The following is a 27,775-nucleotide window of genomic DNA, read 5'->3' as shown; positions in this document are numbered from 1 at the left end:
TTAAATTTCTTACCCTGACCCTGACTAAGTACATTGTAAGACTTTTGATGAACTTAGACTTAACAATATGCAAAAATTACTCAAAATGCTATGGAATTTTGAAATTTCTTGTGCATAAAAGTAGTAATAAAAAATACAGGAATGTTGCACTGGTAGACAAAGACCGAACAAGCTCCTCATGGGGTAACACTGCAGTCCATTTTTTTTCTTCATCACCCTTGTCTACATGTGCTGGGCGTCCATGATATCCAGATATTTGGCGTCGATTAATCTCGGAAGCAGACTTGTCCTGAGAGAAAATGTGACCACAGTTGACAATACGTATGTTAGAAGATAAAACACATGCTAACTGTATAAACATGCTGAGCTTCTATGTACTGGCTGTGCACTGAGTATAGTCAACCGCTTTGTCTCCACAGTGCAATGGTGCCCCCTACTGGCCACTCACCTGACAGGAACGAGCAGGATCATGAGAAGAGGAAACACCATCTTCATATAGGGCAGAGGATACATGCCGAACCCACACAGGATTATCAGCTGAATCATCTGCACCCCAGTGAAGTAGTGCACTTTCCTCTGAGGGACCCGACGGATGTAGTGGGTGGGAGGGTATGACGTCTAGACAGAAGAAGAAGAAGAAGAGAGGAGATAAAAGTTAAAACAACAAGGTTAGAAAAAATTCTTGCTAGTTTTTTTTTGTTTTTTTGACCCTTGTCAGCTTTAAGCCATGTTACAATGTTGTTGCCTCCTCAAAAACAGACCTGGAGTTGTGTTTTGTTTCATTCACACATGTTTTAGTAATCCTTTATTATTATATGTCTACATCTCCAAAGCTCCAAATGCTCTGTTCCAACTTGTGATGTCATGAAACGGTAGATTTCAACTTAACCTTTTACCTTTCGTTCAGTAGAGATTGGCAATTCCGGAGCTGAAATTATCCGAATGATTCTAGTGAAGGTGTATGGAGTATAAAAACACAGTGGAGCACTTCCTGTATCACCACATGATGTCACAAGGTGGAACTGAGTGTTGAGAACTCAGCCTAAATATGCAGAGTTTGCGAGTTAAACATGCGTGAATGAAACAAAACACAACTCCTGGTATGTTTTTGATGAGGAAACAACATTATAACATAGATCAGAAAATAGTACAACATGAGCCCTTTAAATTATGGTGAAGTTTATCATTTGAGTTCCTGATAGGACATGGGCAGCTGATATACGTAGATGTAATTCCATGGCTGTTACCTAGCAACTGTAATGCTATCAAGGGCCAAAACATGTCTAAATTGTACGAGAGTTAAAATTAGACCACTGTTGTTAAGTAAATGTTTAAACTCCCTAAACTGTCTGTGCATTTTGGATTGGATTTTCTGTGTTTGTGAGATGCAGGTGTTCTATTTTAGAACTCACTGCTATTTCCTGTATTTTGTTCTTTCTTTCTGTACTTTCTACCTTTCTAACTGCCACTTGACTGATTTAAAACCATAATAGATATTTACAACTGGTACTATCTCACCAAATCGAGTAAAAATGAGAAAAACATGACAACCTGCCATATGTGCTGTAAAATGTATTTCCTGTTTCAGAGAGCAAGGATTTATTTGTTAAATTCTCAAATATTTCAAGCCAATTTGTGTTATATTCATCACATTTTGATATTTTAACCTGGTATAAAAACAAGGACTAAATTATATCTAATTATATGTAGTAAGCAGTGATGGAATGTAACAAAGTATAAGTAGTAAAGTACTGTACTTAAGTATACATTTTAGGCATCTGTACTTTTTTTTTTTTTTTACTACATTTTTAAGTGAATACTCTTTACTTTTTCTTTTTACTTCACTACATTTGAGAGCAGGTATCTGGACTTTCTACTCCACTACATTTGTTTAACAGTACTGAAAAGTAAAAGTATTTTTCATTACTGTTTGAGGCCTGCTGAAAAGGCTCAGGTTTTATTAACACGTTCATAATTTGAGCAAACATGCAAATAAAAATGATCAATTCAGTATTTTCTGTTGAACAAAATTCAGCACAAATCTTCACATTTGTAGCTGTATTAGATCTCAAAATCTGCGCAAAATACTTTTACTTTTTCTCTTTAAGTACATTTTTAAACTTTACTTTGTTACTTTACTAGATTTTTTCATATCCTACTTTTACTTTTACTTGTATTTTGTCTGCTTTGGTATCTGTACTTTTATTTGAGTAACAAAAATTAGTACTTTTTCCACCACTGCTAGTAAGACTCACAGGCCGTACTTGCACCAGAGATTGAGAATCACTTTCTATGCTCTTTCAGACGACAGGTAATAGAACTTTTTTTTTTTTTTTCAAAGTTTCAAGGCAAAGCTTCAAGGTGAAAAGAGTGTATAGTCTTTGCTCCACCTGCTCCTTCAGCAGTAGGGCCATGCGGTCCACCATCTGGTTCCCATCAAGTGAAGTGGCAGCGATGTAGAGGAAGAGGCCGTAGAGTACAGGCTTGGGGATCCACTGCAGGGGAATGGGCAGCATGAAGGCCGACACGCCGATCAGGATGTTAGCTACCAGCGCTGTTAGCCGAGTCTCCTTCACACTCACAATGCTGAGAGGAACACACAGGAACAGAATGCAGATTTTAACCTCCTTCAAAGACAGGCGCGGTTTGCTACTACAAGTCAGGAAAGTTTATTACGATACTTGTCCTTAAGTTGTCCTAAAGATACTTAGAAAAGGCACTAAATGGTAACAGTGATTTTGGAGTTTTACAGATATTGGTTTGCCTAGAATAATATCTCTGTATTTACATTACATTGTACAGAGAGATACAGTGGTGGAAGGTAACGAAGTAAAAGTAGTAAAGTACTGTACTAAAGTATACATTTTAGGCATCTGTACTTCACTTAAGTACATTTGAAAGTGGATACTTTTTACTTTTACTTCACTACATCTGAGAGCAGGTATTTGGACTTTCTACTCCACTACATTTCTGAACAGGACTGAAAAGTAAAAGTATATTTCTTTATTGCTTGAGACCTGCTGAAAAGGCTGAGGAGTTTATTTTGTAGTTAGAGTAAACAAAAATATACAAAAATAAAAACAGCCAGGAAAAAACGGGTACTTTAACACTTTTACTTAGTAGATTTTTCATGGGATACTTTTACTTTTACTTGATTTTTTTTTTTTTTTTTTTTTTGCCCTGGTATCTGTACTTTTACTTCAGTAACACAATCGAGTACTTCTTCCACCACTGGAGAGATATCAGTCTGGTCACCACTCCCTTCACCGCACCTCGAGCCAGATTCATACAGCACCGTCCAATCAGATTTGTTTATTTCAGTGACACGTGTGAAACGATGCTCACTGGTCATCTATCATTTACACTAAACTAAACTTCTGACCTCATATTAACAGAGCTTAGTGTTTTGTTCATTAATTCTGCAGATATCCTCAAAGATTTTCAGTCCCTTGTGATATTTTGTTACATTTTTGATTTCCTCATAAGCAGCCATATTTGTTTTGATATGGACAGACCATGCTTGCTCCTGATTGGCTAATCTACCTGTCACACCCATCTCAACCGGTTACCAGACTCACATTTTTGTAAAGTATGCAAAGTGTGCATATATTGGCCAAAAAAGAATAAATACATATCTGACCATCCCTGTCCCCACGCCTCACCAGCTGAAAATAAATACTCTAAAACACATATGTCAAACTCAGGCCCAGGGACCAAATCTGGCCCGCGGTGTAATTATATTTGGCCCGTGAGATCATATCAAATGTGCATTAGAGCTGGCCTGGCAGTATATAGCTCATGTACCAATAATACTACAAATCCCAGAATGCTTTGCTGATATGCTGGCGTGTAGTCGAGACCGGCAAGTGCCCCCCCTTTTCTTTTGACACTCATTAGCAACCAAGATACTAGTCACCTTGGCCAAATAAATTACTACAGAGATATTTTTCAGTAAATATTGAGTTTGGCCCATGAATTTGTCTCAGTTTTTAATTGTGGCCCACTGTGAATTTGAGTTTGACACCCCTGCTCTAAAACAAGTCATCATTGCCTGTTAAATTGCAAATGAATCTCAACTGTGACTTACGTAGAATAGACGTGTCCGTTCTCTACATGCTGCTCCACTTTGGCCAGCTGACGAGCGTGCAGCGAGGAGTGTGGGAAAGCGGCGTGCATCCATGGCAACCCCAGGCAGGACATGAGGATGTTGATGAGACCGGTCAGCACTAAGTCCCAGTGGAATGTGGTGCCCTTTAGCAGCCTGATACAGACACATGCACAGTTCAACTAGATTCAGAAAGTGTTCAATACTCAGAAATGGTGTTGTTTGATAATAGAAGGTGGTGGAGCGCAGTGGTGGAATATAACAAAGCAAAAGTAGTAAAGTACTGCACTTAAGTATACATTTTAGGTATCTGTACTTTTACTTTACTACATTTGAGAGCAGGTATCGGTACTTTGTAATTATTTTTGAACTGGACTGAAAATTAGAAGTATTTTTTTTATTATTGTTTGAGACCTGCTGAAAAGGCTGAGGGGTTTACTTTAAACACATTCGAAGTAGTTTCAGCAAACAAGAATATACATATAAAAACAGCTAAGAGAAAAAAAATCAACTGTTTCTATTGTTCAGCACAAATCTTTTATCAAAATCACTAAATTTGAAGCTTTATTAGATCTCAAAATATGTGCAAAATGCTTTTAGTTTTTACTCTTTAAGTAAATTTTGAAATGGGTATTTTTGACTTTTTTAGTAGATTTTTTATGATACTTTTACTTGAGTATTTTTTTTTTTTTTGCTTCAGTATCTGTATTTTTACTTACTTCATCCACCACTGGTACAGTCTCAAATAATTGGATGGTTAGCGGTACGGTTGTGTAATTAAGCTCATTTTAATTGAGATAAGAGATGTATTCATTTGTAATTGTTAATGATCAGCTTGAGTCTTGTTAAGTGAGACGTCTGCAGTCAATCCTCTGTCAGAGAAGCATGTAGTACAGAGTTCAAACTACAAAAAGTAAAAAATCTTGCTCCAGTGTTTTAACATTTGTTCATGTTCAGGAAGTCATTATAGAAAGCCATTTGTAGTTGTTTTAAATTAGATAAAAAAAGTAACTGACAAAAAATGTGACCAATATTATGTGGAAAAAAAGTGATTTTTTTTTTTCATATCGTTTTTTGAACATATCGTTGCATCCTGTCTTTGTGTCTTTGGGCAAAACAGTCCACCCACTTTGCCTATGCAAGTATGTTATGTGTTTGCATCAATGTGAATTTTGTGTAAATTCAGGCGACAGTAGCTGAGCTGGTAGAGTTTTAGTCCACTGATCCAAAGGTTGGCGGTTTGACTCCCGCTCTCGGCATAAACGTCATTGGTTAGACGGTCAGATCCATTGACTCACAGGTCGTTGTGTCCTTGGGCAAGACTTTTAACCCACCTCACCCCGATTGTGTGTGTACTCTGGTGTATAAATGTGTGTGTGAATGGGTGAGTGGCTCCTTGGTGTAAAGCGCTTTGCCTTGAAGGTGGAAAAGCACTATATACAAGTGTGACCATCCCTTTAAGAACCATCCAGGCGTCTTTAGGCTTTAGAAAGTTGTCAACTGATCAAGGTTTTTTAGGGTTAAGAGCACACATTTTCAGATATTTTCAGACAAGTTGACACATTTTGAAATCTTTTTTACTCTGTGTGAATGTGGCTAATTGGTGGTTGTTGGAGACTGTGTTGATGCTGATTGACAGTCGCAGGTTGCTTTGCTTACCACCACTATGTGTATGTTGTCATTTAGTACAGAAAAATTGGTCTTACTTGTGTTCAGGTACATGTGTGAGCGAAATAACGATGTTCTGATCGATGAAGATGAGCAAAGCGAGTAAGAATCCAAGCCCCACTGCACTAAGCGTGTTCATTCCAGTCAGCCTGTCAAACGGAGGGTAGTTGAAGATCGGACCATTGTGGACGCTAAACTGAGGAACTGAAACAAAACAGAAAGTAACGGAGAAGTGTAAATTGCGCCAATGGGATGCGATAACAACATTCTATAATTTGATGTTACGATTTCAGATGGAGAGCAAGGGCTTTTATAACTCAAATAAAGTGTTTTTGAAAGAAATAATCAGACAAAAATTGAATAAAAGGTGAAACTTATCATTTTTGTTAGCGTTGTGGCTTATAAGTGTTTTAAACTGATAACAATCTTGTCTGTGAATCTACTTTTTAATATTATAGTGAGCAAAATCTGTTTGGTTAATTAGTCCTGATAGAGAAGACATTTGACTTTGTGCCAGTGTTTTGTGCCAGTGTTTTGAAGGACACAGATACTAAACATAAATCAGGCCAACACATTTGTATTTCAGCAGTTTAAAGCTGCATTCTACCTAAGAATTATAGATTCGGAACTTGAAAATAATTTTATAACATCAACATTATCATTGGTGTTTTTAAGATTCAAAAGGTATAATTGACTAGACCCAAGATCTCATATTACAAATAAATTCTGCATTTAAACAATATTCATTTTATCCCATTTTATACCCATCTGTATTAAGTAATATCGTGATGTCATCTGAAACAAAGCAACAGGTTTTATTCCATAGATGTATACTTACGCTGAATGTCAATAAACAGGTAGGAACCAATGAATGAGAAAATAACGACCGATATGGGCAGAGCGCAATCCGACACCACTTCCCGCACTTTGGCATTCAGATACGGGCTGTGGGAGAAGAGACATATAATTACTTTGAGGACGAGCAATTCTGATGTAAGATGCTGTCATTTAAAGTTGAGAATAATTTGAATTAGCCAGACTGCTAGAGCTTACATAAACACAGTGGTTTATTACATTACCAACCTGGAGGGCGTAGCACAGAGATGATGTAACTGTGATGTAACTTATGAAGATTAAAAATGGTGAAAATTGAAGTAGGGGAGCAGAACTTCAGAAATTTCATAATTTAAAAACAACTGTTGCCATAGCAATAAAGAGCTAAAAATAGGTGGGTAATATTGCAATATTTGAAAAAAAATCCAATGTTGTTGTTGTTATTATTATTATTATTATTATTATATTATATTTTATTTTATTTTATTTTATTTTATTTTATTTTTTTATTATTAACATTATTATTAGTATTATTATTACCACCATCATCAACATTATTATGATTTTTATTTATTTATTTTACTTTATGTATTTCTTTTTTGGTAATCTATCAAGAATGTGCCTTTTATTTTATTTATTTATTTATTTTTTATAGATTATAATTTTGCACATCTCGAAAAATAGCAATCGCTGTACTATCCATTTACTTATATATTGATATATCTCCCACCTCTAATTCAAAATACAATATAAAATCTTTTAAACCAGCAAAAGTCCTCAAAATGGTGGCATTAACAGGAAACAGAAACCCATACAGATATCTAACCTTCTCTTGATCAGATAGAGGGCGTATCCGAGCCACAGCGTCCCGAGCATGAGTAGCAGACACAGGATGGGTCGCTCTCTGGTGCACATGACCAGAGACTCCGGCAGAAGGAGAAGGTTTGAGTCTCCAGTCTGATTGTTCGCCTGCTCCAGAATCTCAGTGATCTGCTGGAGGACCACTGTACTGTTGGAAGTAACAAGGGTAGGTCCGTAGTAGTAGTGGTTGAAAACTTTAAAAAGAGAAAAGAAATGCAAAATGAATACATGTTTCGCTAATTTTTCGAATGTAACTCTGCTCGAAGCCTCAATTTGAAGCCGTACTATATCACATTCAATGTATCTATCTCCATGGCGACACAGATCTGTGCAGAGGCGACCCCACTCCCATTACTACTACCACTTTTTCGATTAAAAACACAAACCCTAACACCTGTTATTAATAAATACAAGGTAGATAAATTTGATGTCTTCCATGCAAAGTGATAAGATCTCCATGGAGACAAGCAACAAACCTCAGAAAGGTTACGTAGTGCTTCTTTAAATTGATCAAAACTACAGGCCAATTGAATAGGTATTGATTCTAGGTATATAGTGAAATAAAATAAAAAACTTTCACTTTTAAAAATAAAAAAATGTAAAAGGGTGTTTTTTTTTCTAGTTGTTTAAAAAAAAATAGTATTGCATTTTATTTCCATATAGTATTGGCGTAGTAGTAGTTTATACCTTTTATCACCACAACAGTAAAACCAATATAGTTCCTCAATACAGATGGAACACCTTTTGTACCAACGCTGTTATCAAGCAGCTTCTTTATCTGCAACATTCTTCGACTTGTGCTTCGAAGCATCAAAACTGTGCAGTGTTGTGTGACTCACTTTTGACTGTGCCTTTTACCGCGTCGACGACAAATGCTATGGAGATGAACAAAGCAATGACTTCTTCCGTGGAGCTGCAAGATAACAGGAATAACACAACCATACAGAAATCATTCACATTTTATCAGCGTATTTTGCAATAGAACTGCAGACAAAATTGTGTTCAAGGCAAACTGATAGCGAGAGCCAGACTGTGTTTGAATAGTGGGAAGGATTTTGGTCCCATGCAAACAGGAAGTCAAAACAGGCCGGTGTCTGCTTATCAGTGTCCTCAGCTCTGTGCACACTCATCTAACGGGTACATTGGGTTTATTGCAGCAATACTAAAGAACACATATTATGCATTGTTCTGGCTTTAATTCCCTTTTAAACATGTTTTTGGAAGTTAGAATTTCACGTTTTCTAACTTGAAATAATGTCACACTTTATAAACTACACCTCTGTTTCCGGTGAGACATTTAGACAGAATGAACAGTGGGAAAATAAACAAATTAAGCCCTTAGGCACTGTGAATGCTATGCTAATAGAGCCATGCGTTCATAGTGTACACAAATTGACCACATAATGAGTCCAGTGTTGTCTTATGGCTACATATTTTTTACCTGTGATGCAACAATTCGGGCAAAATGCGAACAAAACATGAGCAACAAAACAAGTGCTCAGACAAGAATACTTTGGATTAATGGATCCATGAAACAGATGTGAATGAAGCAAAATACAACTGGGGTGTGTATTTGATGCGGAGACAACAATATAACTTTGTTTTAAAAGTATAATTGGCGTTATGTGTTCTTTAATATACAAGGTGTCCATAAAAACTCTTTACAGTTGATAAGATATATTAAATAGAGTTGTTCTATTGTACTCAGTGGTTATAAAAGTTTTTAACCACATTGCATTTTTGTATTTCAGGTATCCTGTTTATTAAAGAAGCAAACTTTTGAATGAACCTCTAAGAAATGGCTACTCCTCAATAGAAGATACAAAGTGGATCATGGGTTCTATGGGGCTATGTTATAGATATCGTGAATCGAACAAAGATATGGGACATTACTGAACTAAAGCAAAAGATAACAGACATGAAAGCAACTATTGATGAGGCTATGCTACAGCGAACATGGCAAGAAGTCCAGTCCCACCTTGATGTGCTTCCTGTGACTAATGGTGCCTATATAGAAGTGTAAAAACTTTGTAAACCTTTGAGTACAATAGAACAAGTCTGATTAAGATGTTATCAATTGCCTTTGTAATATGTTTTTTTATTGTAGCGAGACTTTAAGGACACCCTGCAGTAATGAAAAATATTATAGTCTGAGGTTGGCATAAATATTTACCGTTTGAAGAGCTTCATCAGCAGACTGACATTGAACAGACCCCCGAGGATAAGGAATAGACTGTTCCATAAACCAATGCAGGCGTAAAAGGCATCAAAGTCCAGGTTATAGTCATCACAGATGCCACGGATCACTGCCAAACACAACCACTGACATAAATGGACTCTCCTCTATTAATATTTTATACATTTTAATTCCGTATAGTCCTGTTATTTGCAACATTATGTGGTAGAACTTAACTTTACTCGCAACCACTGTAAGGAAAGTAAACAGGACATGTCTACCATTTTACTGGATTGCACAGCAGAACGTTACATAGTGAACCTTTAAGACTCTTGTACTTTGCTGTAATGGACCCCTATTATAGTGCCACGTGTTCTTTTAAAACCTATTTGGATAATGATGATTGATAATGTGAAAAATGGTGGATTAAAAGTCGCTGGTAAATTCAGGTGATGTGAAGTGATTGTTCCTATATGTAGAGCTCACACTGACTGTAATTAACTCCCTTATGACTGATTTTAATTGGATCCACAAATTTGCTAAATGTAGTTGTCACCTCTAGAAATACATACCACTAATGAAGATTGCAAGCGGTGCTGTAGTCAGTGGGATGACGAGCGGAGAGCCAGCAAACAACGCATATATAACTCCACCAATGCTCTGGCCGACTATTGTCTTCTGAACATCTGTGAAAGAAATATAGCTTATGCATAAATTGAACTTGTAATCTCAATCAAATATAGAGTAAATATAAATGAAAACTTACCAATTTCACCTCTTGTACTTTCATCATTCAAAGAGCCAAAAGCTATGTTTGGGAGCAGAATGGCGATATAGAGGAAAATGGCTGTGGTGGTGTACTTCAGTAATGAGCGATCGTTACCAGTAATTCCTATATTGATTGAAAAACATAAAATACATAGATTCATTACTGTTTCTTTAAGAGGCTTGAATAATGTTATAAGTGTTCGTACCATCTGTGAAGTCTGATGGGTAGAGTGGCAATCTGCGACGGAGGTCTTCATAAACACCTTTACCGGCTTTGAAGAAGTCCGTGCACTAAGGACAAAAGGCAGGAAAGTCAGTGTAGTGTAGGGATAACAGTTCAGCCTGTCAATATAAACAAAATCCATACAGCAAAGCCACATGGACGTTTAAAAAAATGGATGACAAGATGAATGACCATAATTTTAAGACAGATTTGAATTTTTGATCTTTAAACATGGCTATTTTAAAGGTGCACTATGTAACTTTTCTTTTATATATTAATGGAGCGGTAATGCTTGCCTGGTATTTTCCATAGTATGAAATTTAACTTCTCTATCTTACATTTATTCAATTAGAGATGCTGTTATCGCTAAAAAATACATGCGTTGTGACAGTGAGGTGTTACCTCTTCACAGATCTGACCTGTTACTTGGTCATGTCACATGTTTGTCTCCATGGATATAGATACACTTAATGCAATATTGTAACTTTCCATGCAAAGCAATAACATATCCATGTCAAATCAGTCTGGTCCCCACACACTCCGTTGCATCTCAAGCCCAGTCAAACGTAATCGTGCAATCAGATTAGTTTTTGTTTTGTTTTGTTTTTTCAGTGACACATGTGAAACATTGTACATGGTATGATTTGAATTATGTAAAGGTACCAACAGGTTTTGTTTGAAACTATTAAACTCTTGTGTGAATTCTGGGGCCAATGGTTATCTCCCTGGGGCTTGTTTAGTCATTTGTAAAGAGTATATATTCTGTACACAATGAAGTACTTAATAATAACTACAAACATGGTGGACTTGGCCTGTCTTTGAGTTTGTATCCCAGCTGCTGCTTTATCTGCTTTATTTTATGGCACCACATCTTTATATGCTTGGATGGAATGGGAACACATGAGGCAGTCTCCATATGTGAATGGATTTAATGATTATTGCTGGTTTTACATGCTCTGTACTATATGTTATTTAGTATATATTTGTACAACTCACACCTCTTTGAGACTATATACTTAGTAGTTACCGCATTTCAACACAATAAGCTATTTATTTAGTGTCCTGTATGGGCTATACGGTTTTGGAAAACAATCACTACCTTAAAGTATTAATTTTCTAAATTTAATTTAATCTAAATTTAATTGGCAATTGTTGTTTTGTGTATTTTGGGTCATAACTTAGAGCCTGGTAATGCAGACTGGAGGCTCTAAGTAACTGGACTTTGGGACAAATGTAATTTTTTGTGTGTGTTTGTTGCATTAATCTTGTTTTTGGTCACAATTTTTTATAGGCCACATATTGTTCTTTTGTTTGGTGTTCAGCGTGTAAAGCCCAAAACACTCTTTAGTTCCGTGGGTGCAGGAACATTCTACTGCGTCACTGTTTGGAGGGTTTTCCCTGTGGGAGACCTTCTGGGTCCTCTGTTGGCAAAATACAGGAAGAGCACTTTTGTTTATTGGTTGGGATTTCATGAGTGAGTCATACTCGTCGTCTGACCTACGTGTTCTCATCTACAGGCCGGTGTCCCAGTTAGGCACAGAGGTGCTGCTCTTTTGGCTTAGTTTATCTGTTAAAGTCGCTCAGAAGCAATTAGTGTTTGTTGCGCGAGTGCATGAACTGTGTTGTCTCGTGGGGGCGTCTGATTCAGACAGTCGTCCAAGCCCAGTGGTGGTGCTTTGGAGTGCTTAAAACCCCGCTGTAAAATTGTGTGAGGGTTGGGTTTATTAGCGGGGCACTAGGTCTGTTTATCCTCCCGGTGTGCATGTGTCACCCCATCATCTCACACTGATTTCTGACAGACTTGGGTGTTTGGTTGGAGAAAAATGATGAACATCTCTGACTTTTTTGAGTCTTCATCTGAGGAGTTTTTACTTCAATAGAATGTATTCTATTCTATTCTACAAACACTATGGCACTGAAATTGACAGTAAAGGATTGAAGGAAAATGTAAGGGCCATATTAACTGCTAGTTTGGTTGAAATGGGGTGCATGAGGATAAAGCACAGGTTTGTGTGCTCACTGCGAATGTCTCAGCACTGGTTGTTAGAATTCAAAATGCTATTTCAAAATGAACGATGAAATTGGAACACATTAAGAAAGGACGACAAAATGAAGAGGTGCACTGATCATCTGTTGCCTCCGATGGTTCTGACAGCACTTTCGATATTATAGGGACTTTACGTCTACTGACTAAATTTTGTGGGAACGACCCTGGTTCATTTTTCCTAATTTTTGAGCGTTTGGCTGCAGCGCGTAATTGGAACGGTTCTGCGTCTCGTTGTCTACGTCTCGAAGCCTTTTATGCATTGTCTACATCTGCCAAAGTAAAACCACCTGAGTTTAAGGCATATGACCTCGTGCCTGCGGCTTGTCCGCAGAGGTTGAGCGCGTGTGTAAAAGGCGCAGATCAGAGGCATTTGGAGTTTGCGCGTGACCTGAAAATATATTTTACGCGCTAGCGTCAGTCCGTAGGAGTTTCAACTTTTGAGCAGCTGTCTGAGTTAGTGGCTTTAGAACGGTTTAAAAACTCTGTTCCCGAAGCTGTAGCCACTTATATGTGTGGACAGAAAGCGTCCACGGCATCTGCATCTGCGTTTCTGGTGGATGATTATGTTCTTACGCCCAAGGCAACCTTTTGGCAGATCTGGTTTTGTCATTGCTTGGTGGTGACCGTAAAGTATCCGTTTGTATTCTTAGGGACACAGGCCGTTATTTTGGGTAATGATTTGGCAGGCGCGCGACTGTGGAGCTGTGTCGATGTCCACTGACACGGAGCTTTCAAAAATGCCCTCGCGTGCAGTTCTCCCAGTGTGCACTGTTGCGCGTGTCCTCAGTATTGGAAAAGCAGTGTCCGCATGAGCTTCACGTGAAGTCCAGCCGTGTGGGTCTGTGTGCTGCTTTTTAGCTGTGAGGTCGCGTGTGCGCGTGAGTTCATGCAGTGTTAGTTTCACAGTCCCAGTTTATTTACAGGCGTCTGGAAAAGACGACGGAGTATAAGGGTCACTTAAATAAAAAAAATATATATGCGGGCGCTACGAGAATAAAGTCGTAGCATTTCGACATTAAAGTCGTAATTTTACAAGAATAAAGTCGTAATATTACGACAAAAAAAAGTCGTAATATTACGAGAATAAAGTCTTATTTTTATGAGACTATAGGCTGGATGAGTGACCAGTGCGTTATGGAGAATTTGGAGCATTTTGTTTATAAACTTTCAACTGGGGTTTACGCACGATGAAATACTATGTATTTTAGCCCACCATCACCACACTATTATTAGTATAAGTACTTTGAAGGGACACTGCAAGCATTTGAGTTTGTTTAGTAGAAGGAACCACACAGATTTGGAAGAAACTGCTATATCAGAACAAAATGCTCCAAACTCTTCATAACGCACTGGTCACTCATTCACGCACAGCAGCCTATATTCTCATAAAAGTACGACTTTATTCTCGTAATATTACGACTTTATTCTCGTAGCGCCCGCATAATTTATTTTATTTAAGTGACCCTTATACTCGTCTTAGTAGTGTCTTTGGTGATAGTTCTGAAGCTTTTTGGTGATCGGGTTGGTCATAGCGCACCTGTCGTGGTGTATCTGTATAATCCTGACGGTTTTGGACTGGTGTCCTGCCCTAGTAAAGTGGTTGGATTATATATGTTCGTTTTATGTTGACTTTAAATTAGTGTTAGGACCTGTTAGTGTAGTGTGGCTGCAGAAGCACTTTACTGATAAAATCTGATCTGTGTCTTCTCTCGACCTCCTTTTGTCTTTTAAAAATGCTTCTTCGGTGCACCGGTTGCTGGGCGCGGCATGCGCCTCAGAACAGAGACTGGTACTGTCACTGAGGATGTCCCCTCCATATTTACGGGTCTTTATAGCCGTCTTGGCTAGTCCCTTATGTATTAATTGTTTTGGTCTGTGCAGGTGAAGCTGGGGAGTGGCTGTGGTCGTGTTTGTGTCAAGGGCCCGACGCACAGCACCTGTATAAGAACCGCCCTCAGCCACTCCCAACTGTACTAGTTCGTGCTGGTTCACTCCACTCCCAGCCCTGCACCTGTGCGCCCCGCACCATTTCGTTTACTTTCTCTAATTTAACCCACACCCTACAACACACAGGCACTTACACTCTGACATTTCCACACCTCATTAAAGGTGTTTCTAAAGGTGTTTCTCTTAAATAAAAACACAGCATATTTTGTATTCTATAAAGTGGACATTCTATTACCTAAATAATAAATACATCTTTATGATTTCATAATTCCGCCAACTCACATTAATTCATTTTGTTGTATCGTGCAGCATACTGTATACTTAAGGCTTTGTCAGCATGTTGTGTTATGGTTCTTATATTTGAGTGACTCTTAGTTCTCACCTGTAGGTCTTTGGCTCTCCGGGGATCAGAATCCACAACTTCCTCGATCACGGGCTTCTCTGTCACCATGGAGAGCTGCTTCCGTTGGAGGACCAGCTCCTGCTTGAACTCGTCCTGCGTCCTGGCCTCCAAAAGCTTCTGTCTGAAGGAGATGTCCGAGAACATCGTCGCAAATGTTCTACCGAGTTCAATCGCTGTCTTTGTGCTTTTCTGAGAGAAGTTTGGAGATGTTAAAATGGAGGTAAGACTGTAGATTTGAACAGATTTGAGGCTAAACAGTGAACCTTGTGTCAGTAATGAAAAGTAACAAAGTAAGTACAAAAAAAAGTACAGTTCTTATGTATCAAGGTATCAATACTTTACGTGACATTGTTTTTCAGTGGATACTTTTTGCTTTTACTTCATTGCCTTAGCCTCCTGAGACCCGAGCTCTTGCAGGACTTTATTTGCAAAAACTATTAACTGCTTGAACACAGACATTTTGTGTAAAAAACAAAACAAAATGAGAAACAATTTTGCCTCTAGGAAAAATGTGTCTCATTTGTGCTGCTGACAGGTGCAGGAAGACATATGCCTTTAAATACAAATAAATAAATAAATAAAATGAAAAAATACATTAAAATACAAAAAATACAAAATACAAAAAAATATAAAAAAAATAGATCAAAATAAAAAATATAAATTAAATAAATAAATATTCTAAACTCTTAGAAATATTCAAAATTGAACATGTTCTTGTTGCTGTTCTTCTAAAAATTTGCACTGTGGCCTAAACAACCCAAAATGTGTCGTCCACAGATGAGGACACCAGGTCTCAGGAGGTTAGAGTGCAGGTATTTGTACTTTCTACTCCACTAGATTTTTCAATTTGACAGCAAAGTACAAAGTATTTTTCAGCATGTTTATGGTGACATCCTGCCTTAGGGTTTTCAGTTCAAGTGCCATCTTTGAGCAAACTAAAATATTTAAATATAAAAAGAAAATGAATCAGTCGCTTCCATTGATCAAAAATCAAGATTTGACTTATTAATAGCTCTCATAATCTGTTAATTGTTGTCATAAAAGTACATTTAAAGGAGCACTTCAATACAATACAATACAAATACAGGAGCAAAAACATGACTGAAGTAAAGGTTTCACATACAAAAACCTACTTAAGTAACACAATCGGGTACTTCACTCTACATCCTTACCGTTCTGGGAGGGGCGAGGATTAGGACGACGTATCGAGCCTCGCAGCAGTTCACCCCCCAGTTCTGAGGCCGTTCTAAGCGAGTGATACAGACATGGCGCCTCTGCAGACTCCTCACTGTCGAGCTGAAATATTCCATAGTGAATAAGAAGGTACTTTTTTATGGAATTTTGCGTAAATGTCTGAAATATACTCACAGGATACAGAGCCATGATTGCTGATAGTGAACCCCAGTGGAATTCGCTGTTACTCCCTGAATGGTCTCTGTTAGAAGGTGCACTGAAAAGAAAAAAAGATGCACTATGTAGCTTTTCTGGTGAAGGGTTGGCCACCTGCTTTAGTCTCTGTCTGGAATATTGCCATTAAACATATCTATCTTGCATTTATTCAATTACTAAAAGACCTTATTTTGAGCAGGTTCGCCTTTTGATAGATCTGACCTGTAACTTGGCCCTACTCTAAACTATGGTAGTTTAATGACGTACTGAGGAACATTCTACGCAGAGCAAAAACGTCTCCATCATTACATTTCGTTAGGCTCATATCATAATGGAGCTCTGGATCTGCAAGGACATTTTCCATTAATTTTTTCCATAGACTTTCCAAAAAAATGGATGTTAGTTTATGGGAAAAAAGTATTAAAAATATACTTCCTGGACCAGAGTGGACTTCAAAGTAGTCAGGAGATTTTTCAAGGTTTTTGGGAAAATACAAAATAAACTGTCCATATCAATAAGATGACTAGATAGAGCTTTCTGATTGGTCGACGACACAGCCAATGACGCCTACAGATTATTTGAAACCTACCATCACAGTCCTGTCCCCCTGCGTCTGTGAACAGCGTGTTCATGACCTCTTCGGCGTCACAGCTCCCGTGTCCCTCTTGCACCAAATTGGTCAACATCCTCCGCAGCACCTCGTCCAGAGTGGCAGCCTTCTCGTCCAAGAGGATGCTAGCCTGGGCCAGGAAGCCGTCCAGGTCTCTGTGAGCTCGTACCTCCTCCTGGAAGTTCATTGGCTTCACATACTGAGGGTTAACAAGAAGAAAGTCAGATTATTGTGGAAAGGCACTGCTGCTGAATAGATATCTGGCTGGTGAGAGTTGGTTACTTTTCTGGTTGTATTTAAAAGTCCAAATCCGGGCCCTTCGGTGTCTGTAAGCAAAAGAACACATAATACATGGGCACATAACAAATAGTAAGATAGTTGAGCATCACTTTAATCAGATTTCACTGATGAATACTGTACATTGTGGTGAGTTGAATGTGTATATACCTGTAGTACTAACTGTAGTGTCATAAATGTGCCCCTCCTCCTTCTCCCCATCCTTGAGTTCTGTGGACATAAGAAAATTAGTCTTCAAAATTTGCTATTTCTATTTTGCAACAAAGACAATATCACTTTTTTACATTATAGTTTTGTCACAATTCATATACTTGACTTCACACACTTGGCTGCATCAAACTGTCTGGTCCACACTTAAGTCCTGTTTTGTTTCATTCACACATGTTTGAGTGATCCTTTATTATTAGTCTGTTTACATCTCTAAAGCTCAAAATGCTCTGGTCCACCTTGTGATGTAAGATAGTGGTAGTTTTCAAGTTTGCAGCTACCTTTTATCTTTTGTTCAGTAGAGATTGGCAATTCCAGCACTGCAATTATTCGGATGATTCTACTATGGAATTTAAAAACACAGTGGAACACCTATTTCCAGATGACATTTTTTATTTTTTTGGCTGAATTTACACACACACACACACACACACGTACGCATATATATATATATATATATATATATATATATATATATATATATATATATATATATATATATATATATAGCTAATCCGCTAGCCGCCACATGCCGAATGGGAAGTGCACATGGCCACACAGGCTCCAGTTGACTTTCTGTTGAAAAACTGCCATCCCTCGCTCTATAACTGGTGCTGTCAGGCACCTCATTTTGGTTTTAAAATCTTTGTATTAATCTACTCTACATGAACTTGGTGTTTTTATTTAGCTATTTTGTTCGTAAATCTAGAAATGCACATTAATAATAAACCAGTGAGGTTTGATTGACAGCATTGCTAAGTGCCTGTTCCCTGCTAACCTCACAGTGTGAACGCTATGGGTGATTTCACACTCCCTTAGTCCACTTCTGTGGCTATAACAGTCTATAACTGTCCTGTCCAATAAAATAAATAAAAAATCCATGTCATTAACTCAGATGCTTGCTGTTCTAACAACCTGCATCACTGCGTCATGTGCTACCCTGTACTGTACTGATGGAAAACATGCTCTGGTCACCACATGAACAGTATGTCCAGAAAGGGGCACTAAAATCCACCCTGTGCCATCTGTTGAAGAGGCTGAGGGCAAATAAAAACAAAGCACCCTCATATACCAGACGTGGGTAATATAACAATAGCAGCCCCTTGTAAATTCCTTCATTGTATAGAAGATAAATATGGCGCCTGTGTTGCGGCTTTTATGAGCGCAGAAGGAGCACCGTGAAATGAAGAATGAACCCGGAGCCATCATGTGAAAGCTCAGAGCGCAGATTACCCACGCTGCCATCACTGACTCACAGATCATCTGCCTCATTATTTACACTGCTAATGAACCTCTCCATACACCAGCAGAGGGACGGCCGGTGCTCACAAGCAGCAGAGATAAACTACACGAGAGCAGCTCCATATCGGTTGCATTGGCGTCTATATAAGTCAGTGGGTGATTCACTATGTATTTTTTTTACTATAGAACCTATTTATTTGAGCTACGCACCCATTTCTTGAAAAGCGTAGCCATTCTTTGACCTCCCAGAAGATGAATTGTCTGAGGAGAGAAGAAAAAACAGATCAGGGTTCACTGTGGCACATTAAACAAAGCTGGCGCCCACCAACAGTACTGCACCTCAAGTACTTACTGCATCATTAAGATTAAAAACAAAAAAATACATGTTATTTAAAAGCAATATACCCTTTGAGTGGGGCGGCACCTGGAGTGACCAATCAGATTTCAGGGACACCTTTTCAAACTAACCTGGGCATGACAGTGTGATTGGTCCTTTGTCGTGTTATTGTTTCCCTGCAGTGAGGAACCTTGGGGTGATTGTGGACTCGGGTGTGTTCACACTGGAGAAGCACATTAGCTTTGTCATAAAGTCCAGTTTCTTTTAGTTGAGGCTCCTTGTAAAAGTAGCTAAAGTAAAGTCCTTCCTTCTTCAGGCAGATTTTGAAAAAGCGATCCACGCATTTGTAATGCTTCCTACAGATTATTGTAATTCTTTGAATGTGGAGCTAGAGCAGGGCTTTCTGCAGCACTTACAGAATGTCCAGAACACTACCAGAAAACTCACAGCATAAATACTCAAAAATAGCAATAAGTAGAAACATTTGTGCAGAGAAACATGTAAAATATTTTTATTGAAGAGAACTGTTCCTTTATAAAATATTAAGAACAACCTGAAACTGTCTCATTTTTGTGCAGTACAACTCATTACAGTAATTTTGAAAAAAACAACAAATATTTAGATTTTATTAGAGCATGTGCAGATTAATACAGAAATGATTTGAACTCAACGTTCTGCACATAAAAAAAATAAATAAAAAAAAGATCCAGACCTAAAATCATCAGTATTTTACCTTTTTATTTTACAGGATTTAGTCATGCTTTGTTTTTGATACAGAAACTTGGCGTCTTTTTGCCTGCACAAGTGCATCAATATCATCATCATATCCTGAGTAGCTGCCAATTTCAAAATGTCATTTAAGTGCTTGTGTGTTAGCTTTGAGCGCAGCTTTGTTTTATTAAGGTTAATTATTACGGTTTCGAAGATGATGCTATTTTGCTAGCAATTAGAAAAATAAATAAATAAATAAATAAAAATTTCAATTTATGCTGAGTGTATTTTTATTACAAATCTGCTGAGGGCCAGATCAAGTCTGTAGGCGGGCCGGATGCGGCCCCCGGGCCGCATGATTGACACCCCTGGTCTACACTCAACTATAACTACTCAACTTAACATCAACCTTAACATTTTCAAAGACTTAGTAATTTGAGAAGTAAAGCATGAGGTACGTGACTGAATTACATCAAATAGAACCTCTTATTGAAAAGTATTTAAAGCCAGTTTAAGACTAGACTGAGAACCAACCCCTTTTCTCCCTGGTATTTAATACTAGCTAGACAGGATGTATTGGTGTTTTATTGTTCTTTGCCGATGTATCATGTTATCTGTATTTTTTTTTCTTTTTTATGTGAAGCACTTTGAATTTAATTGCCCACCTGACCGTATCATCTCTGAACATGACATCTTATACATTGTAGCAGAGAAATAGTGTGACGAATAAGAGAAGTTGCTAAATTAATTACATTTAAACTAGTATCTTTGCACATTTTGAACAGTTTGGCACAGTAAACAACCTGTAAAATATGAACCTGCTGAAGACACCAGACTCCATGTGCTTGACCCTCGTATGTTCTGTACTATGCAACAGTAGCCCCCCAAAACCAAATGCTGACACGCACTGAACCTGCAGCTGCTCCCCCACACACGCTGACAGATTTATGACGTACTAGTCTTGAGTTATATGTTCAGGATTTGTTAGTGCATCTTTATATCTGACTAGAGGCGACAGATATATCGGAAAAGGTATAATATATTGTTATTTTGCAGGAATTCAAAATTAGCATATTGAGTATATTTTCTAATAAAAGAAAAAACTCTTGTAAAAAGAACAGGCTTGCAGAGTAATCTTTCAAAACTAATGGTGTAAAGTGATAATTCTGCAGTGTTGTCATAAATTGTATTGACATTTTGTGAAACACTTGAACCTCAACCAAGACATTTACTGTCACCACTTCTGATGGATTGCTGTAATCTGGTGTGTACCAATACCATAATTAGGATAAGAAAAGATTTTTCTCCATTTTTTTTTTCTTTTTTCCCCCAACATGGCCCCCACTGCGGAAGCCCTGAGCCACAACCAAAAAAAATTAAAAATAAAAAAATAATCTAATAATAATCTGTTTCAAATATCTAAAACAAATAAATAAAATAAAATAACTAAAATCCCTCTGGTTCAAGTTTGCAGGTAAAAAAAAAAAAAAAAAAAAAAAATTGTACTGTTTGTTTTTTGTTTTTTTCTCACTGTTGGCAAGTACTTTCCATGTGTAGTTGTCAAAAGCACTAAATTATCCCAGCCTCCCACACTAATAGTTCATCTTGTCTATTAACTCAGTAGTTTCGGGGTCGAGTCCTGCGTAGGCATGCAGTATATTATCCCAGAGATATATATTGATCAAAAAACAAAAAAGTGCAAATGTTATTTCTTTTTTTTACCTGCAAGGTGCAAAAAATATTGTGAACTTCAAAAGTATTGCCTCTCGGGTCTTCTGTAACTAACCCTCACATCTGACTCGTCTTTATAAATCACAGTTGTGGGGGTTGAAATGTAACTGCAATAGCGAAGGCCCCCGATGCCCCGAGAAGCCGACTTTGTTACAACATAAATAAAAGTCCAGCTGTGTGTGATGTTTGGCTAAGCACTCATGTATCTGAGAGTGTCATAGCCCTGAGCAGCTCTGTCTGTCTCAGGTTAGATAAGAGACTGCATTCCCAGGCTTCCCCAGCGTCACAGAACATAAAACTGAATTCATTGTATTTCTTCACAGCGTACCTCTCCGTCTTTTTTTGTTTATCATGATGTCATATTTGTTCTGGTTTTGAAAATTATGGGTTAGTTGGTCACAATTTCCAATGGCTGCAGTTATGTAGGTTACAGAACGTCCTCTACAAACAAACTCTGACATGACTGTGATTCTTGTATTACAACAGAAGTCCATATTTCAGTGCTCCAGCGTGAGCAACAGCATCAGTTAATGTTGCATTTTGATTGGCAGAGTATTAAATGGACTTAACTCGGGCTGCAGAACAAAATGTATGTGTGTGAACATTGACAAAAGCAATATCTGAATATAAGTCAAATGCAGTTGTGGCTTGTATTTGAAAAAAATACAGTATATAAAAACTGACACTGACATTCAGCCATGAATTTGTTTTCTAATGTTGCCTTATTGGGCCGATTATTGGAAGTTCTGTCCAAAGGCGAGACACTTCACCCACTTTGTATGAATGTGGTATATGTGAGTGAGTGATTGGTGGTGGGCCCCAGGCAGTGGTGGAAGGTAACAAAGTACAAATAGTAAAGTACTGTACATAAGTGATTTTTTTAAGGTATCTGTACTTTACTTAAATCATTTTACAGTGGATACTTTTTACTTTTACTTCACTACATTTGAGAACAGCTATCAGTACTTTCTATTTTAATATATTTTTTAAATGGACTGAAAAGTAAAACGTACTTTTCACATGATACGAGGGGTTAGTTTTGACATGTTTGTGGTAACATCCTGACTAAAGTTTTGAGTTTCAGCTTCAACTTTGAGCAAACAAAAATATATATAAACTTCATAAGAAATAGATTCTTATTGCTGTTTTACTTTCCACTCTTAAAGTACATTCTTAAACGTGTACTTTAATACTTCTACTTAAGTTGATTTTTTCATGCCATACTTTGACTTGAGTAACATTTTACCTCTGTATCTTTAACAAAATTGACTACTTCATCCACCACTGGCCCCTGAGCGGTTGTGGCCAGTAGAAGCATCTCACCGCGGCTGTGTATAGTGTGTGTGCTACTTTCAAAGACTTTGACGAGCTTGTAAAAATCAATTTCAATGCCTATCATAGTCAGAATTAAAGCAAAAAAACATGTCTTTGTGGTGTAGCATGTCGTTGTTTATTTGTCCTAGCTCGGTTGAGGACCTTTAAGAACATCTCACAGTTTGTCCTTGGAAGAAACGAAATACAAAATCCTTGTTGAGTCTGGATAAAAGCGCTGCTCTTTATCTGCAGGGTTTTCTGCTTACAAGGTCATGCGGCAGTCACGATAAAACAAGCAGGCACTTTAAGAACTGAAGCGCAACAATGGAAAAACTAACAGAAGAAATATTAATCCTATATTATCTTATTACCTATGAAATTCTAGGCTTTCCTTGGTGGACCTGCATTTTCTCTATATTAAAATTACACATTACAGATTTTGTGAAGGCCTTCCCTCCCTCACAGGATCCGAACAGTCCCATGTGTATTCTATATGTCCATTTACACACTGATATATTTAAACAAAGCAAACAGCAGGAACAAGGAACTGCAGCTCATTCCACTTCAACACCTCAGACTCACGATAAACTGCATAATGTTTGTCCTTCCGTGCAGTGTGCCAACAGTAACCATGCACACACTAGTCTTTCAACAGCCAATATAAGTCCGATAATCGTGCCTTAAACATGTATCATCATTTTCTCGAAGTTTGATTTTCAGGAAACAAAAATGAATCAAGAAAACATAGTAAATATAGACTAACGTGCAGCACCAGATTAAAACAGTGGACATTCTTGTGAGTAATCTGCTTAATCTTTGACCTGAAATTTTCAAAGTATTTTTAATCCTTTTGTCCAGTACCTCTAAAAGTTGTTGGTAATTCCTATTGTGCGCTATTAAAACTATAGCAAAACTGCAACAGATATTGAATACATTTGGTAATTTTACATTTTTTCATAACTTCCAATTTGCACGTAACTTTTTTTGACCTGTTTATTACACGACAATCTTATCTAATAGTACAATTTGGTTACACATGCTTCAATTTTATGAACACTAACTATACTGTAAGTCCAATAGTCACATGGGCCGTTTCACCATAACCTACCCATCCCTGAGAAACTCACCAGATGGGACAAAATGGAGCTCCCTCTTAACCTCCATGCTGTCCATTTTTAGGTGAGTCGCTTCCCAAAGGTCAACCCATCCTCTCACATGCTCAGAGAACTGATCAGAGCCTTGTGTAACTCAGGCACACTCACGCTAAGGTAAAATCAGCTCGTCTAGAGGTACATGTGCTCTGAGAGGTGGAGGGGAGGAGGAGGCCCTTGTCTGCTGGGTCCCTGTGCCTAGGAACTTTATTCAGATATGCTGTGTTTGTGTGTGTAAACAAAAAGGATACAAACTTGCAGTTGCATTTCGACATTCATAGCGACTTAAAATCTGGTTTTGATCAATCAAATGTAAAATTAAAATAGTTAAATGTGTTTCCTTGGTCTGTAGATTTAGATTAGTGATAGATAGTGGTGGATGAAGTACTTGATTTTGTAACTTAACTAAAAGTACAGATACCAGGGCAAAAAAATACAAGTGACACATGAAAAAATCTACTTAAAAGCACTAAAGTACCAGTTTAAAAATGTAATTAAAGAGTAAAAAGTAGAAGTGTTTCGCACAGATTTTGAGATGTAATAAAGCTTGAAATATAGTGATTTTGACAAAGATTCATGCTGAATTTTGTTCAACAGAGCTAAATTCATTGTTTTTTCCAGCTGTTTTTATCAGTATCATTACTCTCAGATGTAGTGAAGTAAAAGTATAAAGTATCCACTTCAGAATGTACTTAAGTTAAGTTAAAGATACCTAAAATGTATACTTAAGTACAGTACTTTACAAACTTTACTTTGTTACATTCCACCTTTGAAGATAGACCAATATATATATAAAAAAAAGCAATAATAATAAGAAAAAAATATGAAGGAAAATATATATTAATAATAATAACAACAACAACACATACATACATACATACATACATACATACATACATACATATATACATACACACACACACACACACACACATTCATTCATACATACATACATACATACATACACACATACATATAGAGCTTTTCAAAAAGAAGCTCAAAGACGCTTTACATAAGCAAGAAAAAGGCACTAGATGACAGCAAAATGAAATAAAAATGCAATTATTGGATTTTATGTGATGTGAAACAGCTGAGTTTATAACAGTTTTTTGAGAGATTGTAGTGAGTCTGAGTTTGATTTGAAGGGGACATGGGGAAATTGGCCGACAATTGCCCTTTTAGTCTCCAGCACAGGCCCATATGTTGGTTCAGTCTACCACCAGACTAAAGGAAAGATATTAAGCTTAATTTGAATACTTTAATGCAAAGAGGGTACTAAAAAATGTATGTATGAGTTTAGTTAGTTGCTCTGGTTTCTAAAGTATGAGCATGAAAAAAACTGGATCAGTCAATCTCTTATATTCAGTGGGAGAACAAAACATATGTTACAATGAACAAAGTCTATATCTGTACATAAATCACCTGCAGATGCAGGTCCTAAAATAGTTTTACAATGTTGTGTCACTGAATTATTGTAAAAGATTTTATTACAAGTATATTGAGAGTGCTTTGCGTGCTCATGGGGGCAAAGGTCAGCAGTCTTTCTGATCTATATTTAGGACATGTCTGTCACTGCAGGTCTTCGCATGAGTTTACAGAAACAGCATAAGACTTCATGTACTGGTGCTGTATGTGCTACATGCTACACTCAAACTTTCACCACGGCTCACGGAAATGAATAAGTGAAATGGTTATGATTTGAGCGCTGGCACTGGTTTAATCTCTCAATAATAAACGTTCAGACATTTTGGTTTCTGTATAATCGCATTAAAAATGTTTACTTTGAAGCATATTAGGGAAGGCGGTAACTTAAGTTACCCCTTCGAGACAAATATTGTTGTGATTTTGGGCGTTACAAAAATAAATGAATTGAATTGAATTGAATTGAAGTGATAGAGTGGCCGTTTTCAAACCAGATAGTTTATGGATCCACCTGTGAGCAGCACATCACCATTTTGTGAAGAATATGAAATGTTGAAGTGACTTTGAGAAAAAAATGCATTAAACCAAAGTGTTATGACTTGAATCCCAGTTTAAGGCCGTGTGGATTTCACCTGAATTCTTTCACAGGATGTAATTACTATTTTATGTCTGAGCTTTTACTATTCTACATGTTACAAGGCCTGTAAAACTTTACAAGCTCTCCGTAATTGACATTAAAGCCAGTGTGTATATAAATGACAGAGTGCACCTTGGGAACTCGGTCACTTTTATTTGTGGGACAGTGATTACAGCGTTTATATATGATGTTTACAGATGCAACAAACTGACTCTAATCTTTGTTTTGCCTGGTGTCTTATTGAGGTTAAGAGGACATTTTCAGCAGTCTTCCAGCAGGTGGCAGCAGAGCACCGCACACAGACTTTTAAAGGTGTACCATGTAAGTTTTGGGTGGAGGGTCCATCACCTGCTTGTTTCATGAAAATGTTATTGACTTGCCTGGAATGTTCCACGTTACTGCATTTAGTCAACTTGATGTTGTTGGCAAAAAAAAATACTGGTGGAGTCATTTGCTTGTCTCCAAAGAGATTGCAAAGTTTCGTGCCATTTTGTGGGAAATAAACACATCTCCATGGAGGAAGAAAAAGGTTTCAGACCCTTCATCACAAAACTTACTTTATGCCTCTTTGACGTTGCTGTATTTATCCAGTTAACACATCAAACAAAAAAGAATATTATCAGATCAAACTCAAAACAATACTAGAATAGAATGTTGCAATGCTGTTTTAATATGTTAACTAGTGACCACTGCATAACTGAAGCACACGCAAAGTCATACAACATGCAGAATTAATAAAGTAATGTGTGGAGTTCAAACGGGTCATTTCAAGTGCACAAAGCACACACTGTCAAACATTAATCTGAGTCAGAGCTGGGGTCTCACAAGAGGACCACCAAAACACTCAGAATCAGCAAACAGGGATGATTCACTATTAATACGGTCACTGACCGTGGTGATGCTTATAGTGATGCTCATGATACATTTTGAATTAAAAATACATTAAACAAAGTAACAGGAAGTATGGTTTTCTAATGGTTCACCTCATGACATGTGAAACTGCTACTGAATATGACAGAGAATATTTTACTGACTGATGCCTATAAATGTGTAACAGGACATGCATGGTAAAGCACACAGCCTCCACACTGTGGTCAAACATTAAATGTGAGCACATGTGTCCACAGCCTCAGTAATGTAATTTATTATAACATAATACAGCACTGCTTCTGCAGCAGCAGGGACATAGTGTGTTGATGAATACACTGTGCAATGGCTTTTTATTTGTGTTGTGTTATATCTAGTGATTTCAAAGAGATGATTCCAAATAATAATCTATCAAATGCATCTTAAAGTTTCAATTTACTTAAAAACTTGACTTTATTTTAATATCATTATTATTATTTTCAAATTCAGTAGCCTGTAATAGAACATGGTTGTACCCTTGTAGTTGCTTTAAAAGTTGTATCATTGTTCTAACAGTGCATCAGTCGACTTACCCTCAGTGAATCGCGTGGCGATGACCACAGGTGTCTCTTCTGCGTCCTTCTTGATTTTCATGGTGATAGTTCTGCTGCTCTGTGACCATACAAACGGACTGAGCACAGAGGCACGTCTACAGCACACGTCCCGGGGTGTGCATAGTCAGTGGTCTAAGAGAAAGGCCCAACAGCAGACAGACACAACAGGGCCGGTCCCAGTCAACACCTTAATGTGCTCTCAGCCAATCAGAGTGCAGCAGACTTTGTGCTAAAG

General features: G+C 37.5%; 1 protein-coding gene across 2 annotated transcripts; it reads right to left on the bottom strand.

The window, feature by feature from the left end:
• Nucleotides 1-27,664, bottom strand: LOC117377353 (solute carrier family 4 member 11-like). Of its 2 annotated transcripts, none has more exons than XM_055224579.1 (20): nucleotides 23,998-24,094; nucleotides 18,988-19,038; nucleotides 17,479-17,538; nucleotides 17,314-17,357; nucleotides 17,011-17,230; nucleotides 16,401-16,482; nucleotides 16,205-16,328; nucleotides 15,012-15,221; nucleotides 10,619-10,703; nucleotides 10,411-10,536; nucleotides 10,217-10,330; nucleotides 9,642-9,774; nucleotides 8,308-8,381; nucleotides 7,434-7,662; nucleotides 6,612-6,718; nucleotides 5,812-5,977; nucleotides 4,088-4,261; nucleotides 2,391-2,586; nucleotides 449-618; nucleotides 1-289 (listed from the first exon to the last, which is right to left on the bottom strand). In XM_055224579.1, the coding sequence occupies exons 1-20, from the start codon at nucleotides 24,041-24,043 to the stop codon at nucleotides 223-225; spliced, it is 2,478 nt and encodes an 825-aa protein (XP_055080554.1). In that variant the 5' UTR covers nucleotides 24,044-24,094; the 3' UTR covers nucleotides 1-222. The 2 variants fall into 2 exon arrangements, with proteins under 2 accessions (XP_055080554.1, XP_033829624.2); XM_033973733.2 differs by lacking the exon at nucleotides 23,998-24,094 and adding an exon at nucleotides 27,520-27,664 and having other exon boundaries at nucleotides 7-289.
• Nucleotides 27,665-27,775: the final 111 nt, after the last annotated feature.

The sequence above is a fragment of the Periophthalmus magnuspinnatus genome, chromosome 10 (assembly GCF_009829125.3).
Source record: "Periophthalmus magnuspinnatus isolate fPerMag1 chromosome 10, fPerMag1.2.pri, whole genome shotgun sequence".
Lineage (NCBI taxonomy): Eukaryota > Metazoa > Chordata > Actinopteri > Gobiiformes > Gobiidae > Periophthalmus > Periophthalmus magnuspinnatus.
The sequence above is the reverse complement of the archived record's forward strand: the minus strand, read 5'-3'. Positions and strand labels throughout refer to the sequence as shown.

What these genes read in the sequence shown, in the direction of transcription:
- LOC117377353 (XM_033973733.2), bottom strand. Translation starts at nt 27,580, where the DNA reads ATGAAAATCAAGAAGGACGCAGAAGAGACACCTGTGGTCATCGCCACG. An exon ending in AAGTACAAGAGGTGAAATTG is followed by an intron (nt 10,331 to 10,410) that starts GTAAGTTTTCAT and finishes TTTCTTTCACAG; the next exon opens with ATGTTCAGAAGACAATAGTC. An exon ending in ACACATGTACCTGAACACAA is followed by an intron (nt 4,262 to 5,811) that starts GTAAGACCAATT and finishes TGTCTGTATCAG; the next exon opens with GCTGCTAAAGGGCACCACAT.